The sequence below is a fragment of the Eschrichtius robustus genome, chromosome 2 (assembly GCF_028021215.1).
Source record: "Eschrichtius robustus isolate mEscRob2 chromosome 2, mEscRob2.pri, whole genome shotgun sequence".
NCBI lineage: Eukaryota > Metazoa > Chordata > Mammalia > Artiodactyla > Eschrichtiidae > Eschrichtius > Eschrichtius robustus.
This window is the reverse complement of record NC_090825.1, coordinates 56050022-56071437: the sequence shown is the minus strand read 5'-3', so window position 1 is coordinate 56071437 and position 21416 is coordinate 56050022. Positions and strand designations below refer to the sequence as shown.

Sequence of the window (21416 nt, the reverse complement as noted above, 5' to 3'; positions counted from 1 at the left end):
AAGGAAATCTGACTTCACATGCAATAGAAATTACCCTTAGACCGCGGCAGAGAAAACAAAAGGCGTAAGCCCTGGAGTATGATGTTTGGAGATACTTGATGGTTGCCTGGGTAGCGTTTAATTAGGCTTGGGGTGCAGCTGGGGTGGGATGCTGGTACCTGGGTAACCTCTGTCGCTGTGACTCAATCTCTGGTTGAACAATCAAAATGCAATGCTTGTTATGATGTCCATTTCTCACCCCTTGTCTTCTTTAGGAATTTGACTAAATCCACCCCCGCGCCCTTCCTCCTGTGTCTGTCTCTCTCACACACATGGTTTTTAAATTGAGGAAACACTCTTTGTTAGTGTCTTTTAAAGCTGTGAATGACGTATTTTCCCAACTAACTTATAAGCAGTGGGGATTCCTAATTCTTCCATAGATCCCTTTACAAATTCCTTGCTTATTCCTAAACACTCAGAAATATTACTTGACTTTTTAAAAAGAAATCTACTAGCTTATGCTTTATTCCTCATCTTCCACCATCATTTCCAGCATGTTTTCATAGATGCTGAACAAAACATCCTACAAAAAAACAAAAGCAGGCAGTAAAAAGTAAAGGGACTGTACTTGCTGGTTGCTGTGTGGTGTGCTTTAAAAACAAACAAATACACACCCACCACAGCAACAAATCTAGCAAAGACCATGGGCTCTCTTTGGTCTCTGGAAATGAAGACAAAAGCACTGACATTCAGCGTAAGATGCCGTCCTTGGTGGGCGACGGTAGCAGCTGTTCTGGGAGGCACCCAGTGAGATTTAATGGCGGGGTTACTGACAGTCCCCAAAATGGCTACTGGGCCCGGGCAGCCAATTTTCTGCTACCTTCCTGCCTGTGCTTGTCTATGTTGAGCGGTTCTGCAGTGCCCATTAGGAACCGCTTGAGAGCCATTACAGCCGGCAGAGTAAAGCATCCTTCTGACTCTGAAAAAAAAGTGAGATCTAGGGTGGTCTGAATAAGCCGTCATTAACAACCCTGGGGAATGAAGGCACCTGCACAGGGCAATGAAACACCATTTTATTCCTCTGGCCACACTTGCACCAGAAAAAGAAAAAGAAAAAAAAAAAAAAAAAATCACTCGCGCTGTAAGGATCTATGGACATAAAGGATCGCCAAATTTCAAAGCTGAGCAAACTGCAAACTTCACAGGAATTAACGCCTGTATTGCATACACTACCAAATTCTGGATCTTCTCCTTGGAAAGTCTGGACCCTCTCACTGTGTCAAAGGAATGCGGGCGGGGCGGGGGTGCGGGGGGCAAGCTGGCAGTTTGGGGCAGCGTGTGAATGGGAGCACTTGGGGGGAGCACGAAGCTGGAGGGGCCGGGAAGGCCGAGGGCAGGGGGCGAGTGGAGAAAGGCGAGTGATTTGCATTAAAATGGGAGTCCCCCTTCCCAGGCGGGCGGCATTGACCTCAATGGATGTTAAACAGAGGTCTGGTTACTTCAACAAAACTAAGTCTCTTTATTTGCCATTTTCTTCTAAGACCAGGATTCCTCCCATAACCTCATATGATGATGCAGTGAGAAAAGATGAGCCCGGTGGGCATGTGAGCAAGTGCCTGTACCTGTGCGTGTGCACGTGAGAGAGAGAACAGGAGGATAATGCATCTGCTTTCCCTTGGAAATCACAGGATCCCTGAGGGTCGAGTCAGCCGCTCAAATGCAAGTGAACGTGTATTTGTGTGCTTTATCTTTTAAAGGTTGGGAGCAGGGCTGAAAACACATTCATTACTGGCTGTTATAGGGGGGTTGATGTATTCTAGGCACATACAATTAGGCTATAATTCTGTACAACGACAGACTAAACATACAAGTCTAGGCAGAGAAAGAAGATGACTACAAACATTCTTAGACCTTTTCTAAGAGCATTTTAGTATTTTCTTATCATTCTACCAGCAAACGTTGTAAACCCTTGACTCTTTAACGTCAAAGGGAGGAAGGGATTCTCATGACTTAAATTCAAAGGGCTTGATTTTAATTCTCCGTCAAAAACCAATCTTGAGGCAAGATATTTTTAGCAGTCACTCAGCACAAATCTGTGGTTTATTTACCTTCCAGAGAAAAGGCGTGGGTTCTTAAACAGAACCACCCATATACACATTGCAAAGTCAATCACACCGCATGAAGCTTTTTTGTGAATGCGATCTAGGAGTTATAAAACTAGGGACAAAATGTAAATATACCAAAGTCTTACTATTTATTCAGTTGACTAAGAAAATAAGCCATAAGAAATCTCAGTTTCTTAAAACTGGAAAAGTCTATAGTCACTTGTTGTTTGGAGAGAAAAGAAGAGAGAACCGAGGGGTAGGAGGGATCGGAAGACGTCACCCACGGACAGATCATCACAGCGAGAGGGCAGGCTAGCAACCTCACCCACATCAGCATCCTCAGAGAGGCAGCAACAGGACCACTTTGCACATGGTCTTCAACCCTGCCCTACGGTCCTGCTATGGCAGCACCTTAATGCATCACCTCCATTTCGCTCTCACACCCAAAGGACCTTCCTAAACTCAGCCAAAGAATGTTGCTGTCTCCTGCACATAACCAGCAACTATGTGCCTTCTGATAATGTCAATGGCAATTGCTTCTCTGAGAAACACCTTTCATACAAATTTTTTAATTATTACAAAAAGGAAGTCAGCCAATATCTAAAGCCACTATTTCCCCTAGATAATAATAATCACCAAATATACAAATCTGATAGATTTTCAACAAGGGCCACAATTTTAATACTAGCTTATGTTTATTGTTTTACCATGTGATAAGCACTGTTTCAAGATCTTTATACAAATTAATTCATTTGATCCTCATGAAAACTCTATGAGGTAGAAGCGATCATCTCTGTTTTACAAACAACAAAACTGAGGCATAGAATGGTTAGGTAACTTGTCAGAGATCCCACAGCAAGTAAGTTTTAGAGCTAGGATCCAGAATCTGCATCATGCTCTGTTGCTGGTGAGGATTTAGGTTAACAAAAATGTTGAATATTTTTGTAGGCAGAAGTAGCAAAATGATGGAAAAAAAGACTGAAATTAATTTTCATTCTGGTGTCCCTTGTCCTAGGAATGCTCTACATTTGTTTGTTGTTTTGAACTGATGTTTGTCTAACACAGGCAATCATGGGACACTTTCTATAACCCTAGGAGATAGTCCTCTCTACTGTTAGGGACAGACAGATCTAAAGTTAAGTTAGGGAAAGAAGCAAATAGGAATGGAGAATGAAATAAATTCCATTCAGCATGGTGAATAAATTCCATTCACCTAGCTCTACTCTCGTGGTAAGATTTATCAAAATGATTCTCATCGAACACAATTAAGGTACAAAAAAATACTGTAATATATAAACAAAAATTTTACGATAGTATTTGAATTTGTACATATAAGGAAATATAAGACTATTCCTCTATTTTGAAAAGACTCAACTGTTGAACTTTGACTTGAGTGAAAAGACTGGGGGGTGTTCATGAAAGAATACATAACCTTTTCTCTCAAGATAACTGGGTCTCACTTGAACCCTGCTTAGATGTGGCCAGGAGTGGTGTTACACCAGGGCTAATCAGCAGAGACCTGCCCTGGGAACAGAGACGTCTGTTGAAGGATATTGAGGAAGTCAATGCTGCAACAGGTTTGAGCGAGTAAGACGACCCTTGATCACTGACTATTCCAAGAATTAGAGTATGCCAGACTTGGACGGCACTTGGTGATCCCAGAGCTCACATTCTGGGGAGCTGGAGGACCCATCACCTCATTATTCATAGTAGATGACCTCCACTTCTGCAGAGAAAGCAACATATTCCAGCTTCCTGCTCAAAGGATATTTGTTCAAGATGACTAGGCCATTCAATCAGACCTGCAATCCTGAAGAAATAGGCCAACTGAATCTCAAAACCATATTTAAAAACTAGTACAAGACGTAAACTAGTACAAGGGAACAAATCTGACAAATCTGGCTGTGCTGCTCGCATGAGCTATTAGCTGCATTTGAGGCTATCACCGGTCTTTTATAAGGACTCTCCAATTTTTTAAAATAGCAACAGGGGTATAGTAGCATGAATGCAAAACAGATATATGAGCAACCCTAGCTCCTCATCTACAGTTGGCCCTCCGTATCTGCGGGTCCCACATCTGCAGATTCAACCAACCAAGGGTTGAAAATACTTTTCTTTAATTCCAGAAAGTTCCAAGAAGCAAAACTTGAATTTGCCACAGGCTGGCAACGATTTACATGGCTTTTAGGTATTATACATTGTATTATAAGTAATCTAGAGATGATTTAAAGTATATGAGAGGATGCACGTAGGTTATACGTAAACATCATGCATTTCATGTAAGGGACTTGAGCATTCATCGGATTTGGTATCCACAGGAGTCCTGGACCAAATCTCTACAGATTCTGAGTGCCACTATACCTGTGTCATCAGGGAGGACAGTGAATATTTTATTAAAACTCTGCCAGCCTAGGCAAAGCAAAACAAAAAATGTTTGGATTTGATGCAGGGTGCTAGAGTTTGTGCTAGTCTGTATATGACTGTTAAATGCCTGCTCTTCTCACAAGAAGACAAGAGTAAGCAAAGCAGTGACTGTGCTTTTTTGTTCATCACTGCCTGTTCACCTTCCCCACCCCACAGGGCCTGGCACACTGTAGGTGCTATTTAGGTATTTTTTAATTGGCTGAAGGAACAGCTTTATTTTTTTAGAGGTTTCAACCTTCATCTTGTTCCTTGCCTCTAAGTTAACTCAGACTCTTGAAACTCTAAATGCAGAGGTTCAGCTGACTCCATTTTAGGGGCCTGAGGTACATGCGTTAGCTTCTACAGACTATCAGTGAGTGGGGAAGACACACTAGATTTGAAGCCACTTAAAAAACAGATCTCAAATTTTCCCGTAAAACCCTTCAGTTTGTTCAGGAAAAGCTAAAGCCTTCTTTGGGTCCAATCCAGCGATCACCCTACGATCTCCGCTTACCCCAATTTGGCATCCTCATCCTCTAACGTAACATCTCTTCTCTCTAAAACACACTTACTTACCTGAACTGAATCTGACGTGCGCTTTTATCCTCTGTTGTAGTCTTGGTTAGAAACCTTCACCCCGCTCTGAATGCTTCCCACATAGGGCCTCACCCCCATGGCTGCATTCTGGATGCTCGGTTCTCAGAGCGGAGGCCCAGCCCTGCACAGCTGCACTCTCAGGCTGGGGAGGGAAGCTCATAACCTCTTCCTGGAGCTGGCAAGAATGGGAGGGTGCTGTGTGTCCAGGCGCCAATCTCTAGACACAGAGCCTAGCAAAGCACTGCTACAACTAGGTCGGTAACCAATCTTTACTGTGGGTGACAGCAGGAAAAGAAGGGAGAATGGGCTACATGAGCCTAAGGTAGTGGTTTGTGGGGGGACCTGACCTTCCTTAGTCCACAAGAGTCATACTAGGTCCCTGGTTCAAAAATGGTTAATTCTTTAGCAATTCTTGCAGCCTTTCATTACACAATATACTGTCATTTTATAAAGTCAAATACAAGTATGAATGAACACAATGCAAATCACAGGATTCATTTACCAAAAAAAAAAAAAAAAAAAAAAATAGTCATAGTAAGAAAGCCAGAACAACCTACAGAGAAAGGATAAAAGCTTGAATTTTACATTTTGAAACATACTTGTTGGAAAAGGGTACTTCCCTTATTTTTCTTTTCATGAGATGAATTTAAAAGTCATGGAAATGTGCAAGACATAAAAAATACAACATAACAACGAGAGAAACAACCATATACTGTACCTTTACTTCAGCAAATCATGCGCTGTCTAATAGTCTCTGGATCATTCTTTTTGTCTCGACGCAAAGTTACAGAGCTGATTTTCACATGGCTTTACAGCAAATTTAACTTTTAATGAACCAGTTCTTGCTAAGTTTTTCTTAACACATTTACTCAACTCCATGCTTGAAAGCTACAATTCATTTGATAACTGAAAAGTATGGGATTTTATTCTAATAGCAAACTCAAAGAGAAGAACTATCCCAGTCTCATGGGCATACTGCTGCAGCCAAGTGTGATGCATGAAGGCACTGACATTCCATAAGTGATTTCCAATCTCAGTATGTACAAGGCTAATGGAATATGATGTAATCGGTCAAAAAGGCTGAACCTCCTTGCTGGTTTTTTATCAATGCCAACAAAATTTGCAATCATACAACAAAATCATGTAAACAGAAAAGAGTGTTCTCTCTTTTACATAAAATTTAGGTGATATTTAAGAAATAAAACGCAAAACAGTATCTGTGATAGATCAATGGCAGAGCTTTTGAGAAACACACCCCAGGGGCTTCCCTGGTGGCGCAGTGGTTGAGAGTCTGCCTGCCAATGCAGGGGACACGGGTTCGAGCCCTGGTCTGGGAGGATCCCACATGCCGCGGAGCGACTGGGCCCGTGAGCCACAATTGCTGAGCCTGCGCGTCTGGAGCCTGTGCTCCGCAACGAGAGAGGCCGCGATAGTGAGAGGCCCGCGCACCGCGATGAAGAGTGGCCCCCGCTTGCCGCAACTGGAGAAAGCCCTCGCACAGAAACGAAGACCCAACACAGCCATAAATAAATAAATAAATAAATAAATAAATAAATGCCTTTAGAGACTATATTACCAAAAAAAAAAAAAAAAGAATGGCCCAAAGACAATTTTAGGTGATATATGGATGGCCTTTTAAAAAAAAAAAAAGAAACACACCCCAGGTTTAGAGTCTTTATGGGCAAGTAACTCTGTTCATAATCCTCAAATGTGACTAAGGGGGAGAAGTATGGGTCACAGCTCACATGAGGAAGACAAGGTGGGTGAGTCTGCCTACATCCCCAGGCCCAGAGGCACAGGTAGACTACATCCCCAGGCCCAGAGGCACAGGTAGACTACATCCCCAGGCCCAGAGGCACAGGTAGACTACATCCCCAGGCCCAGAGGCACAGGTAGACTACATCCCCAGGCCCAGAGGCACAGGTAGACTACATCCCCAGGCCCAGAGGCACAGGTAGACTACATCCCCAGTGAAGCGGCAGCCTCTTCATAAATGACAAATGTTTGTGTCCTTACCTTTAATTATTCTGTAGTATTCTTTTTCATCTCTGAAGGAACGGCTATTTTAACAGTAGTTTGGAATTTCAGACTCTTTTACCCACACTAAGAAAAGTAGGTGATAATGCAATGACGAAAATGATCATGTATATTTCATTGAGATAGAAAACGCAGAAAAGCAGATATTTCATTTTCTTGAGAGGGAAGGGCAGTTACGAAATTCTGGAAGCATCCAATTTGTATTCATAACTTCATGTGAGTAAAATTAACATTTAAATTGTTTACAAACCCTTAAGCTCAGAGTACAGTGAGATAAATATGAAAAAATTTTTTTAAATTTACCCTAGAACTTAAAAACTTTTAAGACTCCACAAAATAGAAACCCACACAGTGACAACTTAAGAGTTAGTTGACTTTCCTAAAATATGGCTTCTTGCTAACCTAGTTCATAATAACAAACACAAAGAATCCTTTAGCAATAAGAGGAAATCTTTTCCATGCCCCAGGCAAAGCTTTCCAGCCAATGGCCTGTTTCTCGTCCTTTCAAATTCTAGGTTGACTAATACTGAACTAAGCCTCACCTGGAACTTCAGGAGAGAATCTTGCAGAGTGTCGGGATACAAAAAGTTTCAGTTCTTGATCCAGGTTGCATTCAATCAGGTTTGTGTCCCATGATCGGATTCCTAAGGAAGGAAAGGAAGACAGATGACAGATCTCCAGTTACTCATTTCGAAGTGGTTTGGAAAGCATCACAGTAGCATTTCTCAGGCTTTAAGGAAGGATGTGGAAACTCCTTTCCTGAAGAGCGTGGTGACCAGCAGTGGATGCCCACAAAATGGGAGGGCCGGGGAAGTCTCTCCACCAGGCCGCAGGGGAAGGATAACTAGCAGTGTGGACTGAACTCCTGCCCCTCATAAAATGTAAATGCAGCTCTTCTGGAAGAGTAAAGGAAAACAGTTATTAGGAAAATGACAGGCTTTACTCCAGGGAGGGAGTAGAAAGGACAGGAAGATGGTGAGCCTGTAGCAGTTAGGGGGCTACCAGACAATTGCTAGCTTTCCCATGGTCCGCTTGTACGTGGCTAGAAAACGTAGAATGAGGGTGGGGAAGCAGAGATACGGAGGCTGGCATTCAAGTCCAGGGCTCTGTTTTTAAAGATTTTGCAGTGTGCATATGCATCTTGTGTGTGTATCTGGTTACTTTTCTTTACCCCTCCCATTCTTGACCTTGATTTCTCAACCCCTAGATATCAATCAAAATTTGTGTGATCTTTGCTAAGAAAGCTGGATCTCAATCTTAAAAGACGTGGCCTCTCTGTCCTCCCAGGCATTTACCTGACTAGCTTGGCAGACAGCTCTTTCATTCACAATTGTTAGTTGTCCTGAATTTTCTTATCCAGAGGCAAAGAAATGTGGCAACATTTTATACTGTATAAAACTTCTACAGGGTTGAGGGCCATGAACTGTCTATTCCCACAAAAGTTCAGGCTTCCGTTCACAAGACTGGAAGCTGGGGTGAGGGGAATGAGAGGGTAAGGAGTGCTGACGCCCTACCTCCCTCATCTCTTTCTGCTTCCTCTCTCCTGACCTTCCAAGAGAGATGGCTAAAGGGTAGAGCAGAGGTGGGAGTCCAGGGGAGCAGGCCAGGCAAAATTGGGGAACCACAGAACTGGGAGTGTGTGTTTGTTTTTCATGTATTTTTATATCTTCCCAAATAGACGGCTCATGGTAGAGCCATTACGTAGGTAGTATCCTTAATTGTACCCCTGCACGGAACATCCTCAATTGCCGGAAACAAACCTCTGGAACAACAATCATTATTGCCTATCTACTAAAGGCAGGGACTTGAACGTCTAGGGGTACCACACAGGTGAACTATCTCTAAATAAACACTTGGTCATTTAATCATTTTTGCTGGTCATTAGTCATGCATACAGACTTGGGAGTATAAATGGCAGTGTGTTATTTAAACACACCTCTTAAATCCTTAAGGCACACGTGCATTTACCCCCATTTAAATCTTGTTCAGTTTTCCTGTCTTGCAAAGAATGAAGGTAGATACACACACACACACACACACACACACACACACAGACTACAAAGATTCTGGAAACTGAGTTGACTACACATCTAAAATATCTTCAGATGATACACCAAACACCTTTACGAATATGAGAAATATTTTCAAATAGATGTACATCTACTACATAGAGGCAGAAATTTCTCATACAATCTTTGGGAAGAATTCAGGTGTGCAAGAGTTAACATTCCTAAAGAGAGGCTAAATTACAGGGAGAATTTTATGGGTCTCCCTGGAAACATTAACAGTCTCAGTTTGCATTTGTGCTGATGGAGTATTTAAATTTTAACAAGAAAGGCACGCTGTGATTTTGCGGATCTTTTTCGTGCAGAAATGATAAATGGGGTTTTTTTTGTTTGTTTGTTTCACAGAAAGCCTGACAGGTCGAGAGGCCTGAATTCATTAGAATATTTTACTTCCACGTATATATACTGTGTATTCGGCTAGCATGGAAAATCATCGAGCTCCTGTCTGAGCTGCTTAATTGGAAATTGTTGACCGGATTATCTGTGCTCCAGGTCTGAGCTCCACTTTGTCTTCAGGCCTTGTCAAGTAGGGTCAATAAAGTTAATAATGAACATATGTGTTAAAATTAAATTCGTATAATTTTTCTGCCTTTGTTCTAAGGAACGCCTAAATTGCTACATGATTTGAATGGCTTCATCTAGAGTTATACATAGACTTGTTCTTAGATTGTTGTTTGCCATTTTTCCCTTGGCTTCGATTAACTTCAATGTCATGACACATGCAGTTAAACATTTGCTTTTTATTTCATAAACTCCTGGTTCTATGATTTGTAATTTAGCAATGGAAAAAGTATGAAACAGTAGAAAAACCACTTAGTAATTTTTAAGTGACATTAGCAAACAGCTGATAATGTAACTTATACTCCCAGTGAAATTAAAAATTCAGGATTCTCTTTTCAAGGGAGCAATTTCCAGCCAAATTACGTCTTAACGATGCACCATCACTACTACCACTTATAAAATAAAGGTTACAATGGATTCACTAGTAATTTTAGTTGCAAAGGAAAATTTTGGAACCAAGCCACTTTCTATATCAATTTTAGAAAGAAAATACTGTGTAATTACCTTGTACCTTCTACTGGATAATGTTAGTAAAGGTAAATGCCACTTCTCAATGAAGATTCATATTGCATTTAGTCAGTTTATATATCGCTCCTTTGTGCCTAAGAGGAAGCCAGCAGTGGCCCCTCTAAAGTTCACAGGACAAAACAAATGTCTTCTTTGGCTCTTCTCACATAGTCCCCTCCCTGAGTTCATGGCTGGAGGGGATAGTGGGGTGCTGGTAAAGAAGGTCTGAAGAGGCTTTCAGAAGCAGGTCATCCTGGTTTCCAGTGGGCAGTAGAAGAGCCATGGAATTTCCTGGCCCTTTTTCTGACTATCCCCCAATCCATGCCGGGTCAAGCTCTTCCCCGGGCCTTTGCTTCTCCAGCAAACTCCATCATGACTGTGCCCTTACAGGCTTACCCAGGTGGGGACAAAACAACCCCACCAGTTGGAGGAGATCAACCTCCACTTTTTAAACTGGGCCCAGAGAACATGTGTCACCCCTGGGCAGCTGGCCTATGGCTAGGCATCCTGAGAACACCCCTACCTAACCTGGCGCTGTCTTCCAGCCCTGGAAGCGAGTACTATCACTGTCTGTGTATAGCCTGATGACCAGGCGGGAACAAAGGATCATGGATTTCCATCTCAGTTCTCTGATTCCAGGGGTGGCAGTGCACAAAGGGGAGGCTAAAGTGCACATAAAGTTGACAGATGAAAAAAGGAGAAAAGAAAAGGGTGTGTGTGTGTGTGTGTGTGTGTGTGTGTGTGTGTATTGTTGGGGGGTGGGTATCACAGGACAAGTCAGGGTGAACAATAAGGAAGAGCCAGGTCGCCTTATTTTACACAGGTTAGATCTTGCCAAGTTTACTGATCATGCAAGCATTTTGCAGGATTATTTAATAAAACCAACAATTTTTTAAAAACACCTCTCATTTAAAGGCTAAAATCTATATCCTGAAAGAAACAATAGATTGAAGAAAGCAGAAAGAAATGACCATGCATTGTGTGCTGAAATGGTACACGGATTCTATCTGACTGCTATTTGAGCAAGTTGGTTTTCTTCCATGAGCTTTAGTTGCTCCCTCTCAGAAACAGACTTTGAATATTTTTTGTCCAAGTTCCTAAATTATTACTAAACTATAACCATAAGATTCTATTTTCAAAACTATGCTAAAACGTGATCTGAAGTCAGATTTGAATCATAAAGAAACAATTAAAACAAAGAAATGGTAAATTCCATAAGGTTTTCTTTCCTAGAGAAAAGTTTTCCTATTTTTTCCCTTGACCTAACCTTCAATTTGCTTTTTTCCTTTTGTTTTAAGCCAACAATTTGACGTTCATAATTTATATGTTATGTGTAATGCAGACAGTATCTTACAGAGTTCATCATTTCAAAGCATTGATGATAAATAATTTAGGTCTTGGCTAGCATTTCACATTAGAAGCAAGCAAAAGAAGTGATTTACAATAATTTATTTATTGGCCTAAAAGTTAGAACTTATTTAAAAAGTAAGCCTTTAGAGAACATTAATAATGACTCATCAATTTAATGACCTTAAGTTTAGTGTCTGGCTTATATTTCAGCATGGATCAAAGAACCCTTAGTAGGTAGTACCAGTTAAGCAGTGCAAGCAGAAAGGCATCTGCCTTTTGACTTTGAAAAGTATGAAGATGAATATAGTAAGTTTAACAGTCCCCAACATTTCTTTTACTTCCTACCATGTTGTTGTTGTTTTCCTGTTGAAACAAAATGGAAATGAAACCCCAAATCTTTCCTGGGTTCTTAATTCTCTTAACCATCTTAGACTAAAAACATTCAATAAATGACATCAGAAACACTGTAGTTAGCGAAACTTACATCTAAAAATCCAGGACATTAGATGTTACACACATCTATCTTTTTATGAACAAATCCTGCTGATTCCCAATGTTAACTAGGGGAAAGTTACACTCTTTAACAGTAATTGAAAACATCAAACGGACACTTTGTATTCTTTATATGTTTTAGTTTCTTTTAAAAAAAATAAAATAAAGCAAAGAAAACTTTTCACAAGGCTCTAGAATTCCTTTTGCAAGGCATGGATATATGTAGTCCATGTCCTAAAATAAACAGGAGGAGTGGAGGCTCTACTAAAAATAGGGATGACTGTTAAGTCCTTCTTGGGGACTAATTAGGAAGGGGGCAACAGAGGTGCCAAAGAGCAGCTGATGGAACAACAATGGTTTGGCATTGAGTCCTGCATAACTAACTAACTAAAGCTAGACCAGTCTGAGGAAAGTCTATTGTTTCAAATTTGAGAAGAAATGACCAGACCCTGCATTATGCATTTTGAATACAGCTGAAGAAATGAGTGATGGTCTCTCTTCCTTGTGTAACCAAGCAGGACCCTATGGGGCCTTCCTGGGACGGACCCCTCCCCTATATCCTCTGCTTTAGCTCCTCTCTGAAGTACCTAGATATTAGTATCTGATGCATTACTTCCTGACTTGTTTTTCAGATGCTAAAACCACCACCAAATGGAAGAAATTAACTACTTGATGACCATGAGCACATAGTGCCCATTACCGCCTTGTTACCTCATCATCAATCAACCAGAGAATTGTGCACGAGCTCGTCACAAACCCTGGGACGCCCTCCCTCACCTTGCCTTTAAAAATGCTTGGCTGAAACCCTTCGGGGAGTTCAGGGTTTTGAGCACAAACTACCCATTCTCCTTGTATTGGCACCTTACAATAAAGCTGCACTTTCCTTCACCACAACCTGGTGTCAGTAGATCGGCTTTACTGTGCGAGGGTGAGCAGACCCGAGTTTGGTTCAGTAACACCAGGTTTCATGAAGAATTTACTAAGCATCCATGCTGGGATGTTTCAGGCCTGTTGATTTTACCACCATCTTCCTACAGATCTATTTTCTGGACTTCCCAAAGAGCCCTAAGTCATCAAATGGCAAAAATCCAAGTCACCAGGGTCTCCAAACCCACAGAGCCTTTGTTAAGACAAGAGGGGAAATGGGAAGCAAGAGGAACAGATGATGAACGGCTTTCCCAGCCTGCAGCACACAGTCAGAGCCGAACCCCCTGGAGCAGCTCCATCTTGCTTCACACAACGGGGTCCATGGGCACCAGTAACTACAGCCATGGTATCAGAGTGACCTCTGGAGGAGGTCCAGCTGGGACCTGAAAGCTGAGGCAGCAGCGAGTCCGGCACAGGGAAACAGCCAGCCTGCCCTGTTGCTAAGTCATCTTAGACTGTCGGAAAAGCTATGGGAGCAGTGTTTTCACTTAGCACTGGAAGGCCCTGCGGCTTGATCTGCATCCGAGACCCCAGGACCCAAGAGAGTGATCTCCAGAGGAAAAGCAGCATCTGTTACTGTGCGTTAGGAAATGGCTCTGCTCACTCACTTGGTTGATTCTTAATGGGATCAATACTGCCATTTCAGAGGTACCTGCAAAAACCTGACTGAATCAGGGAATTAAAAATCAGGAAGGCACGCTGACTGAAAAGGAAACCTGAGGGGGCTTCCGGGATTCCAGTAATGTCTGCTTCTTGATCAGGATCATACAGGTATGTCGTTCTGTGAAAATTCACCAGGCTCCTCATTTATGATTTGTACCTTTTCCTCTCTATGTAATACATCAATAAAAAAATTTTTTTGAAAGACAGGAAGACAAATCTGAGTATTATCCCTAAGCGCTAGTAGTGTAAAAAACAGTAGAGAGCACTTCACAGCGATACTTGAATACCTCTAGTTTATCCTCAAACAGAAGCAGCTTGAATAAACCCCCTGAGAAATGGGGCACTAAAAGGATATCAGCAGAGTAACAAAGCAGGAATATAATTACATGGAAGATGATTGCTGAACCACCTCCCTGCATGGGGCGCTGCCCACAAGTGGATGACTATTGCCTTTGTATAAAGGCAAGCTCTGAAAATTGCTGTTTGATCTCCCTGATGTTAGCTTGTCCTGCACTAACATCATGACAGGGCCAGAAAACCAGTGATGCTGCAGTGCTGGCACCTCTGTCACTTATGAGTGGTGTCACCTTGAGCCGGTCCCTTTATCCTTCCTGCCTCTCTGGGCCCCCCATCTCCAAAATGGGGATGGTGGTCCCTCTCCTTGCACCACATTGGGTGGTTATGAACCTTTTATAGATAGAAAAACACTTCCTGATGTATTATTGCTTCCCAGCAAAGGTGCTGACAAATAATATTTTTTTAAAAATACAAAGTCATTGATTCATACAGTAGCCACACCCAAAATCAGTACGTGTGAAATCTTCCAAGGAGAAAATGTGCAAATAAACTAAATGAGTACAGATCAGATTAAAGGGCTGTAGTTTGAAAATGAAGCGTTACTGAGATGCTCAAATGAGGCATTTCACTATTGACATATCCTATTCTTAAATATTGTTTTCCGAAGAAAATAACAAGACTGCTTGTTGCTCACATTCTTTTTCTTTTCTTTTTTCTTTCTGTCTTTCTTTTTTTTTTTTTAATCTGAAAAGGAACATCAGTGCTTTTAAAGTTAAACAAAAGAACCAGGTCTGCAACTCCAGCCCCCACCCTGCAGCCTTTTGTTCTGGGGACAGGCGACCGTTTCCAAATGTAGAGGCAGACGACTAGCGTTTATTTTTTTTTCATCTAAAACAAGGTTTTTCTCTCGTCTTAAATTTATGGGGCGGGGGGGGGGGGGGCGGGGGGGGCGGGCGGGCGCGGGGAACGAGGGCTGCGTGAACGCCCTTTGTCCGCCTCGGGCTGCCGTAGAGACCGCAGTGCGGACTGCACCACGCCCACCAGCCGGTGTCTCCGGGCAGAAGCGCTTCAGCACCACCCCGAGAGAATAGAGCGCGGGCTGGGCCTGCGGAGGGACCAGCGGTCCCTGTCAGGGCGAGGGGAGGTCTGGGACGCCGGGGGTAAAGGCAAAGGCAGAGGACAGACTGCCTACCCGGGGACTTCGAGCGCAACAAAGCCGGGCTGGGGAGAGGTGGGGGCACGTAGCACCCCCAAGCCCTGGCGGAGCGCACTCCCGGCCAGCCGCGCCCACTGGGGGCGCCGCAGTGCGGGGGGCAGGTGCGGCGGGCGGGGGCACTGCGGCAGCCCGGGTGGGGCTGCGGGGCGGGTCGGTCAGCGCGCCCGAGGCTGCGCCCGCCGGACCCTCACGGCCCCGCCCAGGGTTCCCGGCAAACCGCTATTCGGCCTCTGCAGGGCGCGCCCGTAGTGCGCGCACCGGGCGAGGCGCCGGCCCCCTCCCTAAGCCATCACTCCCGAGGCAGAGAATTTTAGAAGAAGAAGCCCCACCCCACAACTTGGGGGTCCCATTGTCCTTGCTAAAAGCTGCAACCAAGGCCCCAGGGGCGGTAGCGAGGCAGGCGCCGTCTGGGAAGGAGGCGCAGGCGGTTCTCCATCTCTGCGTCCCGGGGGGGTGGGGGGGAGCGGGCGTGGCCCTAGGACTAGCCTAGTCATTCCAAGGAAAGAAAAGATGGGGAGGTTTTAAGCCAGCAAAGGCACTTCTCGGGGGCTGAGGTGGTTGTGGTGAGAATGATTCCCACGCGAGCCCTGGCACATGGTACTTCAGCCTGGGGTCTGCCGGCGAGGGGCAATCCCAGCATTTTGCGGGGGTGAGAGGGGGGCTGAAAGGAGTGGTCGCATCAGCGCCCCCCCCCACCTTTGGTTTCCTGCGGTTGCGGCTTTATTGTGGCCTCTGCCCCTTTGACACCTGCATCTCATTTAGCGGGAGAGGCGGTAGCCAGCTGGGATCTGCCGACCCAGCCTGGTAACGGATCCATCAAGATTAGGAGAAGCTCTCCCACTGCGTCTCAAATCTGATAATTCAAATTATTCTCCGAAATGAGCCCAGAAAAAAGAGTCTGGACCGAGTGTGGGAAGTAGCGGGGAAAGACATGGGCGCGGGGCGTGCCGGAGGAGAAAGGTGGCCGTCGCGCCCTGGGTGGGGTCGCGTTTGCGCGTCTCCCCAAACGCGTCCCCTCGGGGCGCAGGGCCTCTTACCAAGTTCGATGTTGCCGATGGCGCGTCGCAGGTGCTCCTCGGTCACAATCTCGCCGACAACCACCAGCAGGTAGAACTTGCTGTCGAGGAAGCGATGCGACAGGCTGGGCGAGGTGGTCGCCGCCGGGCTGGTGATGCTGCCGGACGGCTCAGGCTCGGTGGCTTCCACCACCACGGTCGCCATCCTGCCGGCTTGCTATGCCTCGGCGAAGTGCCGCGCTCCAGCCGCTCCTCTCCTCTGCGGCAGGAGAAAGGATTATCTCCGAAGGTGCAGTCTCCGCTCCGCCCCCTGCGTCTCCCCTCCTCCTGGCGCTGCGCGCCGCCTCCCCCTCCGCCCTCTCCTAGAGCGCGCGGCGGAGAGGAGTGGGGAGTGAGAGAAGGCGGGGAGGCGGCGCCTCTTTTATATGGAGACTAGGCAGGGAAGCGGGGAGGAGGAGGAAGAGGAGGAGGAAAGGACCACCCGGCACATCCTCACGGGGTGGCTGCCTCCGCTCTTCCAGCCGTTGGCCCAGGGCTGATGTCATCTGCAGCAAATCATCTCGCCCGCGGCCCGGAAGCTGGAGGGACGAGATGTGCGGACAATGGTCAGGGCAGGGCCGCGAGTCAAGGGGCAGGAGGACTCTAAGGGGGGAAAACACTCCCAACCTACACCCCACACCACACCCACCGCCCGCTGCAAACCCTCACCCCGCTGGTGCAGGAGAATGGGATGGGTTTCCGTTTTCAGAGTCGGGATATTTTACCTTGTCCGAGGTGCACAAGTCAGGTCTCTGCCTTGTGTCCCATCTGCGTTGAAGCCAGGTTCTTAGGAGCTGTGTTAGCACAGCGGACGTTGGGCTGAGGGTACCCCGCCCGGGAAGATGGAACCTGTCTCTTCTTTGATGTGAATTCAGGAAGACATATTTACCAGTATTCACCACCTTCACTGTAAAGAATACATCAAAAATGCAAAACCTAAGCTTACCATTGTTCAGGCTTTGGACCTTACTCTGCAGGAGCCACTGATGAAAAAGTACTGGCTTTGTGGTGCTCGTGGGAAATGAGAAGAATGCAGATGCATTATTCCAGATACAGATTTTTCTTAATAATATGCTGAACAGATATGAGGCATAACAAAGAATAAAGAGAAGATACTGTCTCTACCCAGCAGGACTATAGTGACTATAATATACTTTTCAGTTCCTTGGGGAACACACAAGAAAAATTATTTCATGTGACAATGATGTCTTTTAAAATACATGTAGCATTGGGAATTTTTATTGTCTTTGTCTATGTTTAGAAGAACTCATAAAAATGTTGTTTAAAGGCAGCCCATCTACAACCATTCCTACAAACATACTGAATATACTGAATATAGCTTCTGTCCCAGGAAGTAGGGGGTGGTGGTGAAGAAGGAACAAAACGTGCAAACACAGTACTATCATAAAAGACTGGGGGATAAGAGGCTTAGGAAGAGGAATGGATGGAAACTAGAGTAGTCAATATAGTTTTAGTACTAGAATGCATATTAGTAAAAAAAAAAAAAAAAAATCACCTGGATATACTAAGACTTCCAAAATAGCCCATGGTCTTAGCTGTTAACCACCCTGACTTATTGGTAATGTACTCTTTGCTCTTAGCTCCTTCCTGAAACCCTGACACGGTCCTGGCCCCATCCTAAATGCCAGTCTGATCAATGGGGACTAAAGATACCATCTGGCCCACAGCACTTGGGGTCTGTGACAATCTTACTGGTGAGCTGCATTCACCAGTGAGCAGTGACAAAGAGTTTCCAAGTGAGATGGTAACAGATCACATTTTGGTCAAGAGAAGGCATTCAATTGCTGTTAGATGAGGAAGGCACCGAAGCCCATAATGGGGGGAGGAGATGTGGCGAGGACCACTGTTTTCCAATTTCAGGCTTGGAATTAGCGTCAGCTAGTGATTGTCTTCCATTTCTCTGAACCACCATTACTTTGATTTATGTAATAGTTTTCATTAGCACTATTTCTTTTACTTAAATTTATTTTAAATGAAATTCTTTATTGCTGTATAGATGGAAACACTAATATTACTATAATTAGGAGGTATCCTTAAGAATAAACATAATGAAAGTAAGTAATATGATAAAATTCCTGCTATATACTGTTGTTATTTGCTCAAGACTCTGACCCTGAGGTGTGCCCTAAGTTAAAAACAGAGATAGCAAGTGTTAGAGAGGTATTAAAGACATACTAGCACCTGAGTCATTCTCCGTTGTTATAACAGAAGGTTGGATGAAAACAACAGAAGAGCCTTCTTACTGTATGAGTTCGTGCAATTAAATGCCATGACCATGAACCACCTACGTCATTACCCACACTTTGAAAAAGAGACAAAACGGAAGAACACAGACTAGAGATGCTGACTGCCACTGTAAAACTCTGTAACTTTGGGCAAGTGACTTATTCTTATCTTCAGTCTCTTCATCTATGAACTGGGCAGAATATATTTACAACTGTGTGAGTAACTACGTAAGAGAAGAGTAAATGATATAAATGTAAATGCCTAATACAGTGATTGGAATATAGTAAGCACTTAAGACATGATTGATGAATAGACCTGTTTTGACCAAGTTTCTCAGATAATGAAGTAAAAGCACCCTTACAAAATGTGTAGGTGACATCAAGTTGGGCACAACTACCAACACCTCTGAAACAAGAATTGAATATTAAGTGACACTGCAAACTAGAAAAGTAGTTGCTCCCATCCCCATCTCAGGAAAAAAAGATACAGTCCTAAGGAAGAAGGGGAAAACTAACTTATAAGAGTACCTGTGTTACCTGCTGCCACTTGATATTACCTGGGTGTCCCAAAGGCCCCTCAGGCTCAACATGCTCCAAACCCAAATTATCTTTGCCCTCCAAACCTGATCCTCTCTCACTTTTCCTCGTTCAGTGAACGGTATCACCACCTATCCTGTGATCAAGCAGAAACCTCACAGGCATCTTGGACTCCTTCCCGACTCTTAGCCCCATGTACAATTTAGCATGGAGTCTGGTCAATTTTACTTCCTAAGTATATTTTCAATCCTTCTACTTCTTTCCACTGTCCCCATCCTGGTCCAAGCTACCATCATCATGAGAGGTAGTAGTGTACAGGTTAGAAATTGGGTTCTGGAGCCAGGCTGCCTGCTTTCAAGTCCCAGCACCATAGTTTATTAGCTGTGTGACCTTGGGCAAGATGCTTAACCACTCTATGCCTTGGTTTCCTCATTTGCATAGTAGAGATGAGTGCCCACCTCACAGACAGGGGGACAGTTTAAATATGTAAAGTGCTTAAAATAGTGCCGTATATGTAATAAGCACTCAGTAAGGGTTAGTTGTTTCTGCTATTGTTAAACATTTTACTATGGAAAATTTCAAATGTATATAAAAGGAGAGAGAATAGTATAAGAAACCTCCATGTACCCATTATCCCAAATCAAATGATTTTTACAGTTTGCTTATTTAAATCAAGATCCAAATGAGATCCATATATTTCGATTGATTGATATGTTTTAAGTCTCTTAATCTATGTGTTCCTACGCTTTTTTTTCCTTTGAAACTTCTTGTTGAATAGTAGAAACATTTGTTCTGCAGAATTTCACAGTCTGAGTTTTGCTGATTCCATCCCTGTTATTTAACATGTTCGTCCATCTCCTGAATTATCTGTATATTGATAGTTAAATCTAAAGGCTTGATCACATTCAGGTTTGATATTTTTTTGCAATTATACTTCTTGGGTGATACTGTGTTCTTCCATCAGGAAGCACATAAAGACTGGCTGACCTTGTCCTGAGGTCTTGGCAGCCATTGATGATCATTACCTAGATCCTTTATTTCATTAAAGGTTGGAATATAATAATATTCTAATTTTATTATTCTTTCTTCATTTGACAGCTGGGAGACTTCTGTTTGGAGAAATATCACCCTGTCACTTGGTTAGCCTGAGGTACACTTACGCAGGAAGGGAAAGATAAACACATGATTCTCTTTATTTACTAATTTTGAAAATAATGAATTCCATAACATCCTCCAAAGGTGATTGATAATTTTTTTGTATCATTAAGAATATAACTTGTCATTATTCATATTGATATTTTAACTTTTCAATCTTTGGGCAGTGATATGCTAAGATATTCCCAGCTCACCTTGAATATACCTGGCCTCAGAACATGGAATTAGCCATTTCTCTAAGGAACCCTAGTTCCTTAAGAGGGAAATTGTATTTAGAGACCATAGTCTGAATACTAGGAGTGACTTGTTGCTACTATCTTAGTCATTGTTTGTAGGTAGTTTCAGTGGACAGAAATAGAAAGTGAATTTTTTTTCAAGATAATAAGAGTTCATACTGAAATTGCCAATTCAGAGTCAGGACTACAGAGATTTTGCTTACCCTTCAATTTTACAACTGTATTTCCTTTGTCTTATGCCAAGAATTCCAGTTCTCAAAGTCACCAAGGGTGAAAGAATTAGAAGAGCAGATAATTTCTCATTTTCTTTATCTGAAAATATATACAAATTATACTGACAGGAGTCTCAGGTCAAAATACTTTTGCTAACAATGATTACTAAAAGCAGTTTAAAATTTTTGCAATTACTTTTGTTCTTAGAATGTATCACACTAGAGAACCAAAATTACCAGTTGCCAAAAACAACAAAATGGTCATTTTTCTTTTTGTTTTATTTTACAATTCGTATACAACCCTCTTAGAATAACAGAATAGCAATAAAAATGCTACTGATATCAATAGGATTACTGAAAGCAATTTAGGATTTTTTTCTTTTTTTTTTTGCAATTTTCTTTGTTATTAGATATATCGCACAGGGATGCAGTTTTAAAGTCACTTGAGTTAATTCCTTTTTATATATTATGCCACTAACTCAATACATAAATAGGTTCCTTTGTTACATTTCGTTCTCAGTTTTTATGAATGGATTTAAAATTTTTTCTCTTATTATAAGTGAGATGGACCATCTTTTCATACGTTTAAGGGTGATCTGCGTTTCATCTTCTATGAGCTGTTTGCTTATATCCTTTGCCCATTTTTCTATTGGATGGTTAGTGTTTTTCTTATTGATCCGTGTCTATTTTTTATACATTAGGGAACTTTGCTTTTTTTTCTGTAATATGATTTACAAATATTTTTTCTCATTTTGACTTTTTTTTTTTTGACTCT

General features: G+C 43.1%; 1 protein-coding gene across 1 annotated transcript in view; it reads right to left on the bottom strand.

The window, feature by feature from the left end:
• MAP1B (microtubule associated protein 1B) overlaps positions 1-16538 on the bottom strand; it is a 94182-nt gene extending 77644 nt beyond the window's left edge. Inside the window, exons 1-2 of the mRNA XM_068535480.1 lie at positions 16238-16538; positions 7664-7765 (exon numbers count right to left, since the gene is read on the bottom strand). Of these exons, the coding sequence (XP_068391581.1) occupies positions 7664-7765; positions 16238-16421 (286 nt within the window). The 5' untranslated portion in view covers positions 16422-16538. The remainder of the gene's footprint in view (positions 1-7663; positions 7766-16237) is intronic.
• Between the last annotated feature and the right edge of the window lie 4878 nt (positions 16539-21416).